Source organism: Oncorhynchus kisutch, linkage group LG10, assembly GCF_002021735.2.
Source record: "Oncorhynchus kisutch isolate 150728-3 linkage group LG10, Okis_V2, whole genome shotgun sequence".
Lineage (NCBI taxonomy): Eukaryota > Metazoa > Chordata > Actinopteri > Salmoniformes > Salmonidae > Oncorhynchus > Oncorhynchus kisutch.
Genome location: NC_034183.2, coordinates 13,243,560 through 13,265,593, shown reverse-complemented (window position 1 = coordinate 13,265,593; position 22,034 = coordinate 13,243,560). Strand labels below are relative to the sequence as shown.

At 42.9% G+C, this 22,034-nt stretch overlaps 2 protein-coding genes across 2 annotated transcripts in view; one reads left to right on the top strand and one right to left on the bottom strand.

Annotated features, from left to right (window-relative positions):
• LOC109897772 (metabotropic glutamate receptor 8) overlaps window positions 1–11,731 on the bottom strand; it is a 197,432-nt gene extending 185,701 nt beyond the window's left edge. The window contains exons 1-2 of the mRNA XM_031833147.1: window positions 11,621–11,731; window positions 4,517–5,371 (exon numbers count right to left, since the gene is read on the bottom strand). Of these exons, the coding sequence (XP_031689007.1) occupies window positions 4,517–5,050 (534 nt within the window). The 5' untranslated portion in view covers window positions 5,051–5,371; window positions 11,621–11,731. The remainder of the gene's footprint in view (window positions 1–4,516; window positions 5,372–11,620) is intronic.
• Window positions 11,732–14,440: 2,709 nt separating this feature from the next.
• On the top strand, window positions 14,441–20,229 carry LOC109897770 (acyl-coenzyme A thioesterase 1). The gene is made up of 11 exons (XM_020492324.2): window positions 14,441–14,619; window positions 14,748–15,022; window positions 15,301–15,400; window positions 15,497–15,687; window positions 15,889–16,052; window positions 16,593–16,712; window positions 16,944–17,032; window positions 17,137–17,230; window positions 17,529–17,609; window positions 19,377–19,518; window positions 19,790–20,229. The coding sequence occupies exons 2-11, from the start codon at window positions 14,827–14,829 to the stop codon at window positions 19,918–19,920; spliced, it is 1,308 nt and encodes a 435-aa protein (XP_020347913.1). The 5' UTR covers window positions 14,441–14,619; window positions 14,748–14,826; the 3' UTR covers window positions 19,921–20,229.
• The last annotated feature ends 1,805 nt before the right edge of the window (window positions 20,230–22,034 follow it).

Below are 22,034 nucleotides of genomic sequence, written 5' to 3'. Positions count from 1 at the left end.
ATCATCATTTGAACATCAGTTAAACGAATCAAACCCCACAGAGCACACCCCAGGTCAGCCTCATTTGGGTCAGAGAGCTCAGAGGAGGGCCAGATACACGTTGACCGCACCACCTTCAGGTGCCAACAGGCTCACTGAACCATACACCATGAAGGCTCTCTGCCTAGTCACATGCTGAGCACATCATCTTCAGTGACACTACCACAGAACGTCAAAGTGGTCCTGGATTATCCCCTTTTCTATTGTATACGTTGTCCCAAAATTGAATTACACCTAATTACACAAATATAGTACACAGTAAAACTGGATATATTTACATTATGGATGATCACAAACTTGATTAATTGAGGCAGTCAGTTTGGAATGACAGGTCAATGGGATCTCCCTTAGACCGACATCCATTTAAACCACTACTACACCACCACTAAACACAGGACAACAAACCACAACGCCAATGGTAAAGGTTGGGATTGGGTGAAAGTGGAAGCTGATTCCACAGCAGTACTTAGGGGAGAACAATTCTCTGGAGTGCTCTGCTTGTCTTGCGGATAAAGCTGTGCATATCCATTCCATTACTAAGACTGTAATTGTGTCAGCCCTCTGCACACGAATCAATAGCGAAGAAAGCATTCTTAGTCTGTTTATGGGCATAATGGAGTGTAAAATCAGTGCTTCCGTGCTCAGGATGTAACGCATTCTTCACCGGACATTGATATGGAGGTTTTTCTGAGACCTACATATCACCGGGAGGTGTTGGGTAGAAAACAAGTGTGTTGTGGGGGTTAAATACCAACAAGTTGAAAGAGAATGTGTATCCCTTCAAAAAAATGACATGTGGTTCACATAACGTCTTGCAGCCAGCAGATGGTTTACATCAGGTATTGCCAAACTGGGGGAAATGCCGTCGGGGGTAAGCCCAATAAAGTTGTGTATGACATTAAAAAATTTAAAATTAAAATGACATTTAGTAAGGCCATAGAGACACATACCAGCTCTACTGGTAGTACTGCTACTACCAGCGGTACTACACCTGCACCTGTCAATGACACAAGTTGTTCTGCTTCCACGAGCACATCCGATGCTAACATCGGTAATTCTACATTTGTTGCTAGCCCAGCTAGCATGGACACTGACAGTTGTGAATCTGATGCAGCCGAAGAGCTACTGCCCCCTTACCTGGGAAAACACCGAACAACAGACAGGGACGTTGGACCATCGGGGTTCACTTATATTGGGAGTAGTGCCTTTCCTCAGCCACAGTTACATGTGCAAAAGTACTATCTCAAAACTCGATGAAACCTTCACTCTTGCGCAGATATTTAGAAACAAAACATGCCAATTTAAGAAATAAGCCACAGGAGTTTTTTGAGCGAGAATTAAGACGACTTTCAAGTAGTAAGACATTAATAAGATGGGGCTAAAAGCGTGTTATATGGTGAGCTACCGAGTGGCTAGGACAGGCAAGCACATACTACTGTGGAGGAACGAATTATTCCTCTTGCCGCGGATATGGCTGGGACAATGCTGAGGGAAAGGCCCAAAAAACTATACAGACAATGACTTCATCAAACAACACTGTTTCACAAAGCATCAGTGACATGGCAGGAGATGTTTTGAAACAATTACTGCTTCGCATACAAGCCAGTGAATTCTATGCGTTACAGCTGGATGAGTCAACAGACGTGGCGGACCTGGCACAGCTCCTGGTAAATGTCTGTTATGTTTATGGGGGGTCAATTAAGGAATACATCCTATTCTGAAAACCACTGGAAACCAGGACAATATTTTTTGAGTACTTGGACAGCTTTGTGACATGAAATGGACTTCGGTGGTCAAGATGTGTTGGTATCTGTACTGATGGCGCAAAAGCCATTACAGGGATGCATAGTGGAGTGGTAACGTGCGTGCAAGCAGTTGTTCCTGACGCCACTTGGATCACACTGCAGCATCCACCGAGAGGCTCTTTGGTCCACTGCAGCATCCACCGAGAGGCTCTTGCTGCATTGGGAATCACTTACAGCTTGAAAGACGTTTTGGACACTACCGTGAAAATGGTTAACTTTGTTACAGCAAGGCCCCTGAACTCTCATGTATTTTCTGCACTATGCAATGATATGGGCAGCAACCATGTAACGCTTTTACAACAGACAGAAGTGTGCTGGTTATCAAGGGGCAAAGTATTGACACGTTTTTTTTAATTGAGAGACGAGCTTAAAGTTTTCTTTATTGACCATTATTTTCACTTGTCTGACCGCTTGCATGATGACGAGTTGCTCACACAACTGACCTATCTGGTTGATGTTTTTTCTCTGAATGATCTGAATCTAGGATTACAGGGACTCTCCGCAACTATATTCAATGTGCAGGACAAAATTTAGGCTATGACTAAGAAGTTGGAGCTCTTCTTTGTCTGCATTAACAAGGACAACACACAGGTCTATCCATCATTGCATGCTTTTTTTGTGTGCAAATGAACTCAAGCTTACGGACAATGTCAAATGTGATATAGTGAAGCACCTGAGTGAGTTGGGTGTGCAATTACGCAGGTACTTTCCCGAAACGGATGACACAAACAACTGGACTCGTTATCCCTTTCATGCCCTGCCTCCAGTCCACTTACCGATATCTGAATAAGAGAGCCTCATCGAAATTGCAACAAGTGGCTCTGTGAAAATTGAATTTAATCAGAAGCCACTGCCAGATTTGTGAATTGGGCTGCACTCAGAGTATCCTGCTTTGGCAAATCATGCTGTTAAGACACTGATGCCCTTTGTAACCAGGCACCTATGTGAGAGTGGATTCTCGGCCCTCACTAGCATGAAAACTATATACAGGCACAAACTGTGTGGAAAATTATTTAAGACTGAGACTCTCTCCAACCCATCATTGCAGAGTTATGAAAATCCTTTCAAGCACATAAAGAGCAAAATGATTGATTATTATTATTATTTGTGCCCTGGTCCTATAAGAGCTCTTTGTCACTTCCCATGAGCCAGGTTGTGACACAAACTCACACTTATTCTTATGTTTAATAAATGTATTGTATGGGGTGTGTGTGTGGCAGGCTTACAATGATGACAAAAACAACATTTGAGAATGCGCTGACCCTGGTGCTAGAGGGGGTACAGCTGACCCTGGTGCTAGAGGGGGTACAGCTGACCCTGGTGCTAGAGGGGGTACAGCTGACCCTGGTGCTAGAGGGGCACGCAGCTGGATGTTGAATGTGTGAAGGGGTACGGAACTATAAAAGTCTGGGAACCACTGGTTTACATGATCCACTTTGTTAGGGATAACCTCTGTATGTAGCCAGTCAGGCCCTTCGTCTTCCCCGTTCTGACCTCTGATGCTACCTGCTTCTTCAAGCTATTCCATCTTAATTAATCAGACAAGTCATTGCTCATGCCACCGCTTTAGGCCGAAGATTCAACCTCATTCAATATTTCCCGGTCCGGGTCATTCTCCACTGTCACCTTTTCTCCTCAAGCAGAATAGTGAATATTTATTTAGTCTGTGACGACTATGAAAAGGACAATGGCTGTATTAGATTAATGCAACATATCAATGCATGTCTATCTAATTTCAAACCTTCTATTTTTAGCTCCAGAACAGTTGCTTTCTCTATTACTAAGAAGGGAGAAAATAATATCAAGCTGTTTTGAGAGCAATATGCTACAATATCAATATCAGTTCAATCACAGAGACATTGGGAATTGATATACATGGGAACAATATACCTCGTCAGGCTGACACTACATATTCCAACAACAACAACTATGTGCTAAATTACATCTCATTCACCTCTCTCTGGGAACCCAGACTCCATATCATAGTCAGTCGATTCACATCAATGGTTTGACCTTTTCATGTGTCTACCACTGGTCAGTCGCTGACATTCAGACCTTCTGATTGGAATGCAAGAACCGTTGTAAACTCCTGCTTAAGACCAACCGATAGTTTCTAGCCCTCTGGAGTTAGTCAAATATATTTTAATAACACTGACTATATTCTAATGGGGTGTTGGCTAATTGAGCTTTATCTGCTTAAATAGTGAACCAACCAAGCACGCAGCCCATACGTCTCTATGCCAGAGAAAAGGTGTCAACCCATCATTTTGAATTATTTCTAATACCAGCTGATGTAATGTGACAGGATCATGATGCTTGTGTCAAGAAAATCCCTACATTTCTAACAAAAGCCCAGCCACTAGCTTGGAAAAATAATATTTAAATGAAAGCCTTTCCAGAATGTTCTCAAGATGACGCTCCACCACACCACAGCCTAGGGAAGTCCCATCTGCATTCTATTGTCAAAGGCAGCGGAACAAAGTCTGCTATGCGAACCAACAGAACCTTGAAGGGAAGACAAAAACACAATACATCTTTGACCTTTTCACAGCCTTTAGAGAAGGCTATAACTAGATATTAAGCCTGAGTCAAACTTCAGCTTAACTAACAGAGAACATGGACTATAGAAAAAAACAACATCCCATTTTAAATAGCGGAAACAGAATCCTCACCTTGAAGAGCCGCAGGATGTTGGCCACCATGATAGACACCGAGCTAGCTGCCGCCCCTATGACCCCCACCACCTTGTCCGGCTTGGCGAAGATGGGCGGGTCTCCGTTGGCACAGCGCACATCTGAGCCGTCCCTCTCGATGAGTGCCTGGACGAAAGTCAGCGACTGCTCCAGGGCATAGGTGTCTCTAGAACAGGTGTCCAGGATGCGCGCCCCCAGTGTCACATTAGGGAGCAGCTCTGGGTCCTTGTTGATCAGGTCAATTGCAAACAGCATGGCCTCCAGCCTATGAATGCCCTTCTCCTTCTTCAGCTCCCCGCAGGGCACTCCTCTCTCGCCACGGGAGTGCACAGGGAATAGGCCGCCCAGCATGATGTCACCGTCCAGCCGGATGGAATGGGCGTACTCCTGCAGAGGCAGCTGGGGGTCTGGGGGCTTCTGAGTGGCAGAGGCCAACAGCCAGTAGCATTTAGTGGTCAGTAGGAAGAGGAAGCTGTGAAGGAAGAGGGAGGGGTGTTTGGACTCCCTGGCCATGGTGGTAGCAGTACGGGAGATAGTGGGTCAGGGGAGGTGGTGTAGTACTGGGAGCTCAGAGCAGCAGGCAGCTGGTGGGGGGTGGTGGGGACACAGGGTTGGGCGTACCGTGTGTGACCCTCCTCTCTAGATCAGGGCAGGGTTAGGGAGGGCTACCTCTGGTTTCGAAGAACTGCTGATGCATGTACCTGGCATCCCTGGGAAAGGGGTGTTGTTTGATCGAGATAAGAAGGCTGGAGAGAAGAGAGGCTGAGTTTCTCACACTGACTGGACAGTGGGGATCTCGTTCCACAATCCTGGGTGTCTCATGCTCAAAAGACCCTGTTTGTGATGTGTGAGACAAAGAGGGAAAACAATCCATATGTTACACACTAGGGTTCAGGTCTCTAATAGACACAGGCACACATCAATATAGGTAGGTCACACGCCCACATTCACATATGCTATTTCTCTCTTCTCTCTCTTTATCAAACACATAGGTGCACACACTAAAACCATCCAATTAAAATCTGGACCTTGCTTTTTCATTGTTCCCCTCTAATCAGGGACTGATTTAGACCTGGGACACCAGGTGGGTGCAATTAATTATCAGGTAGAACAGAGAGAAAGAATTACTCAGAACCTCCAGCGAAGGATTTTAATCAGTGGTGAGAAAAGTGCCCAATTGTCATACTTGAGTAGAAGTAAAGATACTTTAATAGAAAATGACTCAGGTAAAAGTGAAAGTCACCCAGAAAAATACTACTTGAGTAAAAGTAAAAAAGTATTTGGTTTTAAATACACTTAAGTATCAAAAGTAAAAGCATAAATAATTTATTATATTAAGCAAACCAGACAGCACGATATTCTTGATTTTTTTCATTTATGGATAGCCAGGGCAGACTCCAACACTGAGACATCCTTCACAAACGAAGCATTTGTGTTTAGTGAGTCTGCCAGATCAGAGAAAGTAAGGATGACCGGGGATGTTCTCTTGATAAGTGCATGAATTCGACAATTTTCCTGTCCTGCTAAACATTCAAAATGTAACTAGTACTTTTGGGTGTCAAGGAAAATATACGGAGTAAAAAGTACATTATTTTCTTTAGGAATGTAGTGGAGTAAAGGTTGTCTAAAATATAAATATTAAAGTAAAGTACACCACTGATTTGAATACCTTTTCACTGAAGCATGCATCCATGCACACGCAAGCAAGCACACAGACACACACACACAGACACACACACACACACACACACAAAGTGAGAGAGTATAAGGACAGACACAACAAACATCCACATCACACAGCAGGGAATCTCCCTTTGAAAACTAGGAAATCTTCAAACATTGGCACTGTCACATCTGCATAAACTCTGTCTACAAAGCTGAGAATGTGCTTGATAAAAACATCAAATAAATGTATTATCATGTAATAAGCTATTGCATTTGCAATGAGACTAATCCTTACCCTGATGTGAATTTAAATTACTGTGATATGTTTATTAGCATAATGCAAAGTTATACAGGAAGCTACATCAAAATGGACACAGCAGCATACCCTAGCCTAGAGCCTTACAGATGGTGTCGCACAATAAATAGCATTGAGAATGACAGAACCAGTGTTTGTGTATGTGTGTGTTTATGTTAACATGCGCTGGTTGCCTGCTGGGAAAATTAAAACATGCAGGTCTTTTCTTCCTGTCTACAGCTTTAGTTGCATTAGCTCTGCCAGTTTACTGTTAGTTTACTGTTAGTTTACCGTTAGCATTCATTTTCCATCTGAGAGGAAATACAGGACTTAGATCCCGTTGTTCCAGAACGAAGAGAGTGGCTTACTGACTTTTCTTTCACTATTGAGAGACATAACTCATTATCCACTCTTATTCACAACTAGGACCACTTTTTTGGTACAAATTACATCAATTCTCTTCAGAGTGCCCCTCGTGATTAGGACAGAACATTTCTGTTGTTGTTTTGAGCCTGATCAATCGAGGCATTACCAAAAAAAACAGCAGTAAAAGTGCATTAACTGTGGTATTTTGGACACAGTAATTGCAGAATAACTGCAGCGTACTGCAGTTGAACTAAAGTTATACCGCACTGTAACTGCAGTTGTACTGCAAAATTACTGTATAAAAAAAAACATTCTTATTGTGGACACAGTATTTGCAGCATACTATAGTTATACTGCACTCTAACTGCAGTCTTTCTTCATCAGGGAGGCTCCATGGACATTACAATTGTGTGGCATAGGTGTTTAACAGCTTTGGCCCTTCCACTGCTTGTTCCCATTCTTATGGAACTGAAGACCAGCATTGTGCACCCCTACATTGGTCGAATTACTTACAAAAATAACTCCAGTAATATTTGTTACACTTATAAAACAATTGATCTATAACTGTTTCAAAGACGCTCTGCACAAATGAAGCATGGCGATAACAACCTCATGTAGCATAGGCCTAAGTAGGCGCACACCTGTGCCGCATAGCCTACTAATTAATGAGGGCTATTCTGACTGAGTATTGAGAAAGTTAGGCCTATTTGATTGATCTTTTTATTTTTTAAATTTAACCTTAATTTTACTAGGTAAGTCAGTTAAGAACAAATTCTTATTTACAATAGCAGCCTACCAGGGAACAGTGGGTTAACTGCCTTGTTGAGGGGCAGAACGAAAGATTTTTACCTTGTCAGCTCGGGATTTGATCCAGCAACCTTTTGGTTACTGGCTCTAACCACTAGGCTACCTGCCGCCCAAATAAAGACATGGTAGGCTAATACCTACAGGCCTATGTGTAGGCTATTGTAAAGCCATGCAGCATCAACTCATAACCCATTACGTTTTCTTCAACCCAACCATTGGGACCCACTGTACATCGTTATGATTTAGATGGGTGGTCAGAATGAGTGGCACATGTCATTAAACGTGTACAATGTGAAACTGCGCAGGCGTATGTTCTTCTACAGCTAAACTAGATACAGCATTGGCGATGAGGATGGCTGAATTCAGTTTACCCCCACCAGTGCCATTCCTTTCCATGCCTGGAAAGGAATAACTGTCTTGAAAGTTTAAACACTTATCTTGACGCTCTGAACTTTTCTACAATCTCCGACAAGTGGAGGACAACACTGCGCCGTCACTGCCTCGGTGTAGAGGATTTTCAGAGCGCTTGGATGGGCTCCTACATTCAATGCTGCAGTCAGCCTTCTACGGAACCATTTCACCGGGACACCATGGCCCGGTGAGTCAATTCGAAACTACATGGCTAATCTGAGTGACTTGTCTAGCTTTTGTAACAATGGGGCACTTCAGGACAAGATCATCGGGGATCAGCTGATAGAGGGGACGTTATGTGAAAAGACAAGGGAGAAACTGATTTTGGAATCTGACAATTTACAACTTGATGGAGCAATTAAATCAGCACTACAGGTGCATTGGAATGCTCTACTATGCTAACAGACAGCTCTGCAGCATACACTCGGCCCCCAGCCATTCTCACACAGCAGCTTCAGCCCGAGCAGGCACACTATAGCAACCGTGCGTTGCACACGCCCTCCCACATCGATAGCTGCATGGAAACAGACACCGGCATGCCCGTGCAGCAGGCAAACAGACAAACAAACCGACGTAGCTGTAGCAACTGTGTGGCTTGCTCTCACGATTCAATGGCTTCAAAGTGCCCAGTCCGTGGAACGATATGCAAGAACTGTTCAAAATACAATCACTTTGCAGAAGTGTGTCATTCTGCCCTTGCTTCTAGCTCCGCCCTCATTCTCCTCTGACTCTCAACATGAACGCACTGAAATCCAAACTTTCTCCATCAATCATGTGTCATTCAAAACATGCAGCTGGGTGAGGTGGGTTTGTCTTTGCTACTGGATACAGGCGCTGCGGTGTCGTTGCTCAACCTTGCCGCCTACAACAAGTTCTTCACTCACCAGCCACTCCAACAGTCCTCCACTGCCCTGTGTGGGTACGGTAGCTCCAAGATAGACATCGTAGACATTCTCCAGGTCCCAGTGCACTATGTCCCCAAGCACCTACCGTCAATCACATTTCACAAAGCGGGGTGCCAAACTCCTGGGGCTCAACCTCTTCACAGGCTTGGGGTTAACACTGAGAGATGACAGTGGGTCAGCTATCCACCAGGTTACCTGCACATGGCAACAGAACAGGCCAGCTCTGTTTGATGAACTGGGCTGCCTCACAGCCTTTACGCAAAGGCCCTTAGTGAACCCGGACGTGACCCCAGTCATGCAGCCCCTGTGGTGCAACCCCTTTGCATTGCGTGATGACATCACAAAAGATCTCCAGTCACAGTTGGAGGCAGACATCAGCGTTGCCCCTGGATTTCAAACAATGTCATTGCAACCAAAAGTTAGGTGGAATCCAGACCTGTGTGAATCCCTATGCTGTTGTCCCGGATAGTAGTACCCACTGAGGTGACTGAACAATTTCACGGCTTCAGGGTCTTCATGAAGCTTGACCTGAGTCAGGGTTATATTCAGGTGCCCCTCCACCCAGCCAGCAGAGACCTCACGGCCTTCGTCACACACGCTGGTGTGTTCAGATACACATGCATCCCTGGTGGACTTAGCTCCGCCCCCATCTGCTTCCAGGTGATGAGCACCATCCTCGCTGGAATATCCAGGGTAGCGGTCTATCTAGACGGCATTGTGATCCACAGCCAAGACCTCCACATCTATGACCAGCGACTCCACAAAGTATTCCGTGTTCTACTGCAGAACAACCTGACCCTGAATGGCAAAAAGTGCACCTTTACAGCTCCAGTCGTCGAGCTTGTGGGGTTCTGCCCTGTCGGCCAAAGGGGTGGAACGCTTCAACCAAGCGCTGAAGAACCGCATCAGGACGCACCTGGTCCAGGGGTGCCCGTTCCAAACCGCCCTGAACCAAACACTAGTGCACTACAGGGCATGAAAACACACAGCAACACAGGTCTCACCGGAATCTCCCATGCTCGGTCGTGAGATGGAACTGCCACTGGAAAGACTAGGTGCACACTAGGTGTACACAAGCAAAGCAGGCAGCCACCAGGCACCAAAGAGCAATGAAACGGCGCTTCGACAATGCACACAGGGTGAAGTAGCCGATCATCCAAGTGTCAGACAGGTTTCGAGCCTGTCGGTCTCAGTGGTGCAACAAAATGGTCTCATTCTGGACGGACCCCTTGCAGGTCAGTCGACATCTGGGGCTCGCCACCTTCATGCTGAGCAATGGATCACGCTGGCACGCCAGCCGCACCAGGAAAGTCCCACTCCTCTCGCATGGGCCAGTATAACACAAACATACAGGCCAGAGACACACCTGACGAACCTCCTCCTGCAGTACCACCTAAGCCTTAGACTCTGTGGGCTCCCAAGGGCCAGAGCTACGAGCAGTGATGGCTTTAAGATCAGCCTATGCAGCCACTGACTGGAGGACTACCTTTCCTCCTTTAAAACTAAGGTTCCGTTAGGTGTCTTAGTCAACCTTCAGGTTAACTGACTGAACTGTCTTGTTTTGGAGAGTCTTTGTTTACCTCTTCTATTTAAAGGTTAATGTTTTTTTGTTAGGCATCACTGGGTTATTGCCCTATGGACATTTTTATAAATGGTACCAGTCCCTGGTTTTAGAAAGGAGGGGGAAATGTTATGTATGATACAACGTGTGCTGTGTGTCATACTGTACGTTGTTATGGTTTAAGACAGTGTGCTGCTTTACATATGAATGGGTGGTCAGAATTAGTGGCACATGTCATTAACCATCAGAGTGATGTACAATGTGAAACTGTGCAGACATGCCTCTTCTACAGCTAAGATAAATCCCTCATCAACTACAATATCTATGCACAGAGCATATACTTGGCTTTGAATGAAATAAAGCAACAACTTTGCAACCATGAGTCAAAATGTTAAAACGCTTTAACTTGAGGATTTTACCCACAGGTGACGAGTAAGTAGCCTAGTTCATTTGTGACCTATATTGCAGTGCATTTATAGCCAGCAGTTCTACAAAGCAAATCTCATGCACAATTGCTCTAATTGCAGTAATCTAAATGTAAATAATTGTATCACCCAAGATTTTGATTGCACACTGCATGATTAAGACTCCCCACCAATTTACACTTATGATAAAAGGTGCAATATGCCAATTAGCATGATTGATGAGAATGTCTCTCTGGGATTTTTTTTAATGAGATAGGCTACTTACTCCGTGGTCCATTTTAATTTACTGCGCTCTACCTTTCAATCGATTTAGACTCAGTTGATGATGACAGATGAAACATGCACAACGCACCGAAAATTCTTATGCCTGTCTAAATTAAATTGATCTTCAATGGATCACTTTCTTGACGATGTTTTTATATATATCTACCAGAAAGCCATATCAAAAGTAACTCTTGAATTATTTATTTAACAGATCAAATGTGACTTTGTGTGAATGATTGGAAACGTGAGCCCATCAGAAAACTGATACTCAATATCAAGTCTGTAGGCAATTACTAAAGAAAAACATCTAAGAACATTAAATACGGAACATGACTCATATCACATTGTTTGAAGAAAAAAAATCAACAATTAAGTAGGACTTACCCGCCCGTTACTGTGATCTGGTCCCTCGCGGTCTCACTGCCAAACCAAAGCTGCGCAAGCCTGTGCTGTGCTCGTGGTGCTGAAAGAACAGCAGCATCGCGAAGGTGGCGCGAGCGCGACTCCGGGAAAATCTCAATTATATTCTTATTGCGTCCCTTCTCCTCGTCTCCTTCTCAAAACCCATTGGAGGAGAAGGTCAGAGGGGCGAGATCTCTGGCGTTCTCATCCAATGGGGTTTGAGAAGGAGACGAGGCGCGAGGACAAGAGGGAGGACGCGAGGCGAAAGAATTTGAGAACTTCACTCCGTCTCTGTGGAATCACCCAATACTACCACACAGCGGTGGTTGGTTTCCAGGTTACTAATGATTCTCTGATGTTTGTTAGTTGTTTCTGTAAATAGTGGGCAGTTCATTTTAATTGTATTTTTCAAATCACCATAATCCTACCCATGATCAGTGAAAGACGTGTGCACGGACTTGCTTGGTCCAAAACAAGTGCATCTCAACACATGCATCTTATTTGGTGTGTCACAATTTCAAAGTGTAATTTAAAGGAAGCGATACTGTTGGTGCGTCATGGCTAATGATGACAGCCTACAGAAAATGAAGTAGTCTTATATGGCGTAATTTTCAAAGGGCATAACTTTCAAATACTATATATAGGCTAGGATAATATAAGCAATCTAAAAGATGCTTGAGAATTATAGCCTACATGAGAGGTGATTCAGATCATTCAACATTCTTTCAGAGAAATACTAAGAGAAAAACAGAACATATTTATTGCACACACTTCCAGACAATGGAAGTGTCTTTTCAAAAGTAGGATCAAATGCCTAAGGCTCTACATTAAACTATATTCCCAGTGGGAAAATGTGCACAGCGGATGTTGAAAAGGGACTTTTTGTTGAAGACACCGTTGGGAAACACAGTCACATTGCGCCATCTCGTGGGCGCAAAATAGCCTAGTCGAGAGCGGCAGAACTTGTCTTGGGAAAAGAGCAACGCAAACCCAATACCTGAAGCAGAAAAATACCATGGGTGTTTTTTTATTTGATTTATTTCCGCATGTCTTCCTCATTGGTAGGAAGAAGTTTGGTCCAAATCAGATGTTGGGTACTGCATTTTTAAAATATTACCTGAATCCTATAAATTAAAATAGCCAATTTGGGTGCAATCAATTAGCTTAGTTTATCAGAATTATATTTCAACAAAATAATGTTTCAGGAATGCTAATAATGTCTGTTACTAACAACAGATACGATTTCAGAACAATCTGAGCTGGTGGGTGTCCAAATCCTCTTTCGTGTGCTTTCAGAGGTGGAACGACCATTTTGCAGTCTAGACTAATCATAACACACACTGATGGCAGAGAACTGCAGTTCCTTAACTGGAACTATTAAATCTTATAAACTCCATGGACAGGAGGGAGCTCACTAGTTCTTTCCCTGAGCTGCCAGCCATTGCAGTGTCAGCCTCACCTGCCCCGCAAGCCATCCCAGGGCCTAGCCGTCTGGTGTCTGCCCCACCTGCCTCCCCAATGCCAGCCCGGCCTGCCAACGCCAGACCACAGAGGCGTGTGTCGGAGAAAATCAAGTGCTTACAGATCAGGTCTGCTATATTACAAGAGCTACTGGACGACAGATGGTAATATTACCCTCTGAGCCGCAGTCCTTCAGTAGCACTGAGGATGTTCCTATGTGGCCAACCTTCAGTCTGCCACACAGCTAACGTAGGCAGAAATGACAGCTGTCACCCCCTCCCATGCATCACCACAAAAATGGAGGAGGTACACTTGAAGTCAGAAGTTTACATAAATTTAGGTTGGAGTCTTTAAAACTCGTTTTTCAACCACTCCACACTTTGTGCATGCACTTAGAAAAATTACTTGTGTCATGCGCAAAGTAGATGTCCTACTGACTTGCGAAAAATATAGTTTGTTAATTAACAAGAAATTTGTGGAGTGGTTGAAAAATGAGTTTTAATGACACCAACCTAAGTTTATGTAAACTTCCGACTTCAGCTGTATATATACTGGTTGGCCAGGGGCAGTCGATGATGCAACAGCAACAGTACATGTGACGATATATCACATTTATTATTTGAAATAAGCGATTACAAATATTACACTGATTGACCAGAGATTAGAGTTCTCCCTCACAGCCTCAGTGAATATCACCTCTGATACCAATAGACAGTGTTACATTTAACCTTCACACAAAAAAAATGCATATGTGAAAACCCACATTCATGTTTTCCTCGCAAGGTACTTATTTGATTAGAAAAGTCACATTTTATGACGTTAATACTAGATTTTTGCATATATCATGAAGAGTGGCTGTCACGGTCGTCCTCCTCTTCATCTGAAGAGGAGAGGCGAGAAGGATTGGAGGACCAAAATGCGGCGTGGTATGTGTTCATGATGAATATTTAATTAAAGAAAGTACTGAACACTGAATACAAAAAACAAATAACGACCGTGAAGCTATAAATGAGACCTGTGCTGACACAAGCAACTAACATAGACAATCACCCACAAACAAACAGTGCAACCCAGGCTACCTAAGTATGATTCTCAATCAGAGACAACTAATGACACCTGCCTCTGATTGAGAACCATACTAGGCCGAAACATACAAATCCCCAAATCATAGAAAAACAAACATAGACTGCCCACCCCAACTCACGCCCTGACCATACTAAATAAATACAAAACAAAGGAAATAAAGGTCAGAACGTGACAGTGGCAATGACCTGCAGATTAGTTACTCATCCACCTTTTTATGTTTGAATATTTGAGTTAATAATTAAACCCGTAGGTACATGGTATCTACGTATATGTACTGAGCAAGTTGTTAAAGTAGCTGTTTGGACCGGACAGAATACCACTGTATGCCCCTGTATATAGCCTCGTTATTGTTATTCTTGTGTTACTTTTAATTATTTATTTTAGTGTACTTGGTAAATATTTTCTTCTTGAACTGCACTGTTGGTGAAGGGCTTGTAAGTAAGCATTTCACAGTAAAGTCTACACTTGTTGCATTTGGTGCATGTGACGAATAATGTAAAAATTTGATTTGATGTGATATTGACCGAGGCACTCTATTGATGTCTTTAACCATTGCTCACAGGTCGGATGAGCAGTGACGGTTCACAACTAAAATATAAAGGAGACCTACTAAGGTTGTCACAGTTTTTTGTGAAGAAGTCATGTGTCAGATGGGTGTGATTCCTGTGTTGACTGTAAAACCATGGAGAGCCCTCTTTGATGAGAAGTTCCATGTGGTTGTGGGGAACTTACCACCGACACAGGAGGTCACACTACATTCTTTACATCAGTCTGAAGACACAGACTACTGGGAGGCGTTTGGGCACTATGTCAGTGATGCTCAGGGAAGGGTCACAGGTGAGAGATATTATTTCCATTTATCTACTTCCTCTAGCCACTTCATTTAGCTACTTCAACAGCAGAAAAACATTTGTAAATGCACTGGAAACTCTTTAATTAATTTCCTTTATTTAAAGGAATTACAGTGAAATAACAATATGATGGATTCTGTAAACTCAGACTTGTGTCATATTCATCATAACTATATAAAAACCCGTCACAAAATGCGTGTTTTTTTGCTACACAAATCACACTTTTCGCCCTGTACTTTCAAGTAACTTGTATGTCATTAATAGTCTTCAAGGATCCAAGTGTAGGGGGGACATATGAGGGTGTTGAGCCCATGGGTCTGATGTGGAGCATGAGACCAATACCTGGCAGTAGACCGGAACTCAGGTAAACATGAGAATGAACATGAGGTTATTCTGACACTCAGGCCAACGCTAAAGTGGTTGGTAGTTTTGGAATACAAATTGTTTATACCTCTCGTAGGTTGAGGAAGAAGGAGGTCCACACTCCCATGGTGGTGCACATCTCTGTGTACAGGGGACACATGAGTCAGGGTTTCAGAGAGCAGGTGGCCCTGGCGAGTGTCGTCACAGAGCGCTGGTACATGTCCCCCGGAGTCCGCAGGATGGACATCACAGAGGGAGGGGTCACAGGTACCCTGTTCCTGCCACCAGGTACACAATATGCTCTCAATAACTGAAGGTAATTTTTTCTGGGTTCTCTTTAAGACCTGTAGAGGAATAATAAGTCCTAACAAATTTCATTTAGAGTTCTGACATGTTGAATATATATATATATATATATATTCATCCACACTTTTGACTGGTATAAGTGGCAGAAATAAACAATAATGTTTTTGTCATGTCATCCTGAAGGTCCCGGACCCTTCCCTGGAGTTTTAGACATGTGGGGAGGTAGTGGCGGCCTAGTGGAATATAGAGCTGCTCTCTTGGCATCCCACGGTTTTGCTGCCATGGCGCTACTTTACGTCTTCCCGGACCAAAATAAAAATGCTACCATTGGCTACCCTTACTTTGAGGTTTGTGTCTACCGTCTGCACCATTTTCATATAGAAATCATGGTTGACGCTCTGCTATTTATCTGTGTGTGTGTGTGTGTGTGTGTGTGTGTGTGTGTGTGTGTGTGTGTGTGTGTGTGTGTGTGTGTGTGTGTGTGTGTGTGTTTGTGTCTGCTAAAATGGGAACTGCTCCAAATACATGTACTAAGTTATTTTTAGTCAGTCGGTAAGCTCTTATAAACAATAACTTGATAAACAATAACTTGCCTGACAAGTGACAGTCTGACAGACAATGCTACATAATGCCTGTGGTGAATGTTTGTTTGCTAGTTTGAATCCTTACCGTACACAATTAGTAACTGATTTAGACCTTTGGAATCAGGTGAGAGGACTCTTTCACCGTCTTTAAATGTGAATACTAACACGCCCACCACTATGCTATCTCTCTCGTCTGTGGGTCTGGGGGAAAAAACACATCTGCACGTATTTTTTGATCCATTGTCTTGAGAAAACTTGAATAAATGCCTAAATGAGTATTAGCACATGCTAATATCTTCTCAGGCTGCATTCAGACTACTGCAGGATCACCCTCTAGTGGCCGCTGACAGAATTGCGCTGCTTGGCCTTTCCCTTGGTGTTACAGTGGTTCTATCCATCACTTCTTACTCAGAAGCTGTCAAGGTAAGTCCCTAAGAAACTCCTGCCCTGTCAGTTTGTTGATTTCCTGAATAAACATATGTGCATGCGCTTTACCCACACCAAAATGTCCCCATCATACTCATCATCATTGAGTTGTGTTTAGGAAAATCACATTAATAACAGCGACAAAATGCATGTTTGTTTATCTGTCCCCAGTCAGTAATAAACAATGTATTCATGCTGTGTAATTAAATCTCTGTCTACTCCTTTTAGCCTAGATGTTGTGTGTGCATCAGTGGCAGCCATGCGTGTCGAATTGGAGCCACCCAGTCCGTTGAGGAAACATCTCAGGGTATACACAAGTGAGTCAATAGCTTATGTTTACTTGTGTTTGTCTTGTTTATAAAGTAGCCTAATGATTTTCAAGGAGAAAATCAGTATTATACTTTTGGCCATGCGTTTTCAGAAAATATGCAAAGGCCCGTACTGATGAGGAGAATCGCATCATCTGGAGGGACGTTCTTTTACCTATTCCAGAAGATATAGACCTGAAAGTGGAAGTAAGATATCTGTTATGTTCAGAAAGACCCTTCAGTCCTCTGCTCTTGTTTGGATGATTGTAGCGAGGGAAATGTATCCCACACAGGAGGACAGGATGATAAGGACCTCAAAGAATACGCTGGAGAACTCAACCAATACTGGGAACAGTTTCACACTTTCTCCAGTCCTATCATGATCCTCCAGTATCTCACAAGATTGAGGGCTCAGAAGTATTGTTGTATCTGTCAATATTCAATGTTTCCTAAATGGCTATTAATCTGTTCTGTTCTGCTCCATTTTGTTTTGTTCTGTCCTCAGATGGGGAGGATAACATGTCCTCTGCTGCTGGTTGTTGGACAAGATGATCAGAATTGGCCTGCTGTCGAATCAGCTGATGATGTGAGCTACGTCTTGTTTGCCTATGGAAAACATCATGCTTCATACATGCAGTTTAAAAAAACTCTTAAATGTAATGGCAAAATGTAGATTTCGGACTAAATAGACATACCCAAAGGAACTGCTATTCATGTGTAATTACATGATTCTGACAATCAAAAACTTGGTATATTTGGAAAGAAGATATCTGGGAAATGATGAGGAAATTAGATAGATAGAAGGTACATAGTTACATAGTTCAGAATAAACAAGATCAAGCACACACAAAATAACCATCTTTCATTGACAAGCTAAACGTAAATGATTGATGCCCAGAGCTGGAAACACATTTTGTGTTGTGTTTTGGTATTGGGGTTTTAGTAGGTATTGGGATTGTGGCTGAGTAGGGGTGTCTAGCATAGTCTATGGCTGCCTGAGGCGGTTCTCAATCAGAGTCAGGTGATTCTCGTTGTCTCTGATTGGGAACCATTTTTAGGTAGCCTGGGTTTCACTGTGTGTTTTGTGGGTGATTGTTCATGTCTCTGTGTGTGTTAGCACAAGACAGACTGTATAAGTTTTCACGTTCCGTTTCTTGTTTTTGTATTTGTCGTGTTTATTCATTCATTAAACATGTATCGAACTAACCACGCTGCATTTTGGTCCGACTCTCCTTCGACAAGAAAGCCGTAACATCGGATGGCTTCCACAACATGTGAACAATATCAGATAAAAATGGGACTTATAGACCTAACTAGAAATGGGCAGATGTTTTAGTAAGTGGTTTCAGGTGTGGTCATGGGATGCTTCCAAGTGTCCATAAACCTCTCCAAAGTGGCACATGTCTGTAAATGAGATAATTCCAGTGCTATTACATATTTGAAATCCCTAAATGCTAATTTTTCAGTATAAAAACACAATTTCTACCATATCAACCTCACTCAAACACTGTGGGGGTGTTATGGGGTACCCACGGGATATTCAAGTTTCCTTTCAACCTCTCCAAAGTGCCCTAATGTGGTAATAGCACTGGATGTTCCCAAAAGTTGTTGTTCACCATAAAAACAAAATTTATACAACACCAACCTCTCTCAAACATTGTGGTGGTGTCGGAGGACATACTGGATATATTGATGCCTACACCGCATAAACAAGCATCATATTTGATGCGCAAAGATAGTTACTCGGTGGACATTTGATGTTGCCATTAAGTCATACATCATCAGATAACATTGGCAGTAGGCTAGATTTGTTCCTAATTTGATATCCCCCCATGTAGCTACAGCTCAAACACAGACCAAATCGACGCTTACCTTGTAAGATGTTTGCTGTTCGGTGAAAACGTTGTGTAAAATAAAAATGTTGACTCTCGGGGCTGGTGATCAATAATGGTTGTCACAGGCAGACAAATAAGATATCCTCATGATCTGTGGAGTCCCGGATTTGGGTGTGTATCAACGTTTATGCTTCACAATGCTGACCGGAATGTAGGTAGCAACCATCTTGAAATGAGTTTATCTGCATGGCCTGCCCTTATAAATTTGTATGCCCATATATGGTAGTAAATCAATCCAAAGATTTGAAGACATCGATCAATAGCCAAGATACTCAGCTTTCGGCAGACACCCTGCTTTTGCAGATAGGGGCTACCGTTCGCATAACAGACTGAATTGAATTAGAATAATCAAATAGGGTCCCCAAATATGGAGACTTTACATGTAAGAGGTTTTAAAGTCAAGATATCAATTGATGAGATTAAGTAATTAGTGCTAAACTCCATAATTTTCTCCTCAGATGAAGCAGATGATGGAGAGAACAGGAAACAGTCACCTGCTGACCACTCTGTCCTACCCTGGAGCTGGTCACCTGATTGAACCTCCCTATGGTCCCCACTGCAGGGCTTGTACCTTTGTGTTGCAGCCAGGCCAACAGAGAGGTGCCTTTCCAGAGTCATTCATGCAGACAGACTGTGCTTTTATAGTTCTTGTGCTCCTATAGGAGTCCAAATTCATTCATCTAGTACCACTGGGCGTTGCAACCTTTTGATCTAGCTCACCAGATGAAACTAGTCCACTAATGATCCTACAGTTCTAGGTTTTTCTTATGTTACTGGACCCAATTTTCATATAGGTCTACATTTATACAGTCAGAAGAATACCATGTCTCAAATGTCTTAAATCTAAAGCCGTCATTCCAACTTGTTGCAGTGGTCATGCTGTTTGGAGGCCTCAACAAACCTCACGCCGTTGCACAGGAAGACTCATGGGAAAAGATTCTAGGTTTTCTGCAAGAGCATCTCTGTCACAGTGTCAAACCCCATGTGCAGTCCAGATTGTGAGCATTGTCTTATGTCAGATGGTATCACTCCTATACAAAGCTCGTCCCTCATCCGATCAGTGCAGGTGGAATCATTGCTCTATCTGACATAAGAAAATGGACTGTGAGGTAATTAACAATGGACACCATGCAGATCAGACAAGGAAATAAACAACTGTTCCTGCCCAGATGCCTCATGATTACACCAAACTGTATCAATGGCCTCACCGTATGATGTAACTTCTGATATGAATGCAATTTGTTTAAGTACGTATTTTTTGGTATGTATTTTTCATTTGAACCATATGGTTTGATTAAAATGTGTTTGGTATTTGGTATTTGGTATTTTATTAGGATCCCCATTAGCTGTTGCAAAAGCAGCAGCTACTCTCCCTGGGGTCCACACAAAACATAAAACATAATATAGAATGACATAATACAGAACATCAATAAACAAGAACAGCTCAAGGACAGAACAAAAAATATATATTTTCAAAGGCATGGGCGAAGGCACGTATGTAACAGAGGAAAGTATGTAACAGTATAACTTTAGACCGTCCCCTCGCCCATACCTGGGCGCGAACCAGGGACCCTCTGCACACATCAACAACAGTCACCCTCGAAGCATCGTTACCCATCGCTCCACAAAAGCCACGGCCCTTGCAGAGCAAGGGGAACTACTACTTCAAGGTCTCACAGCAAGTGACATCACCGATTGAAACGCTATTTAGCGTGCACCGTTAACTAAGCTAGCCGTTTCACATCCGTTACACGTAGCCTACGTATCAATGCATACACACAAACTACCTAGGTCAAATAGGGGAGAAGTGTTGTGCCATGAGGTGTTGCTTTATCTGATTTTTGAAAGCAGGTTTGCTGTTTATTTGAGCAATATGAGATGGAAGGATGTTCCATGCAATTAGGGCTCTATTTGTTCTGGATTTGGGGACTGTGAAAAAAAACCTTGTGGTACAGTGGGGCAAAAAAGTATTTAGTCAGCCACCAATTGTGCAAGTTCTCCCACTTAAAAAGATGAGAGAGGCCTGTAATTTTCATCATAGGTACACTTCAACTATGACAGACAAAATGAGAAAAAAAATCCTGAAAATCACATTGTAGGATTTTTTATGAATTTATTAGCAAATTATGGTGGAAAATAAGTATTTGGTCACGTACAAACAAGCAAGATTTCTGTCTCTCACAGACCTGTAACTTCTTCTTTAAGAGGCTCCTCTTAACCTGTATTAATGGCACCTGTTTGAACTTGTTATCAGTATAAAAGACACCTGTCCACAACCTCAAACAGTCACACTCCAAACTCCACTATGGCCCTGACCTTAGTATTCTTTGTTCTCTTTATTATTTTGGTTAGGTCAGGGTGTGACATAGGTGATATGTGTGTTTTTGTCTCATTCTAGGGTGTTTCTACTATCTAGGGCTTTTGTAGATTTATGGGGTTGTTTCCATCTAGGTGTTTATGTAAGTCTATGGTTGCCTAGATTGGTTCTCAATTAGAGGCAGGTGTTTATCGTTGACTCTGATTGGGAACCATATTTAGGCAGCCATCTTCTTTGGGTATTTCGTGGGTTATTGTCTATGTTATGTTGCACATTGTTTATATAGCGGTCACAGTTGTCTTTTTGTTTAAGTGTTCTTAATTCAATAAAGAAGAATGTATTTACACCACGCTGCGTTTTGGTCCCCTTCAAAATCAAATCAAATTAATTTATATAGCCCTTCGTACATCAGCTGATATGTCAAAGTGCTATACAGAAACCCAGCCTAAAACCCCAAACAGCAAGCAATGCAGGTGTAGAAGCACGGTGGCTAGGAAAAACTCCCTAGAAAGGCCAAAACCTAGGAAGAAACCTAGAGAGGAACCAGGCTATGTGGGGTGGCCAGTCCTCTTCTGGCTGTGCCAGGTGGAGATTATAACAGAACATGGCCAAGATGTTCAAATGTTCATAAATGACCAGCATGGTGAAATAATAATAATCACAGGCAGAACAGTTTAAACCGGAGCAGCAGCACGGCCAGGTGGACTGGGGACAGCAAGGAGTCATCATGTCAGGTTGTCCTGAGGCATGGTCCTAGGGCTCAGGTCCTCCTCCTCCGAAAGAAAGAGAGAATTAGAGA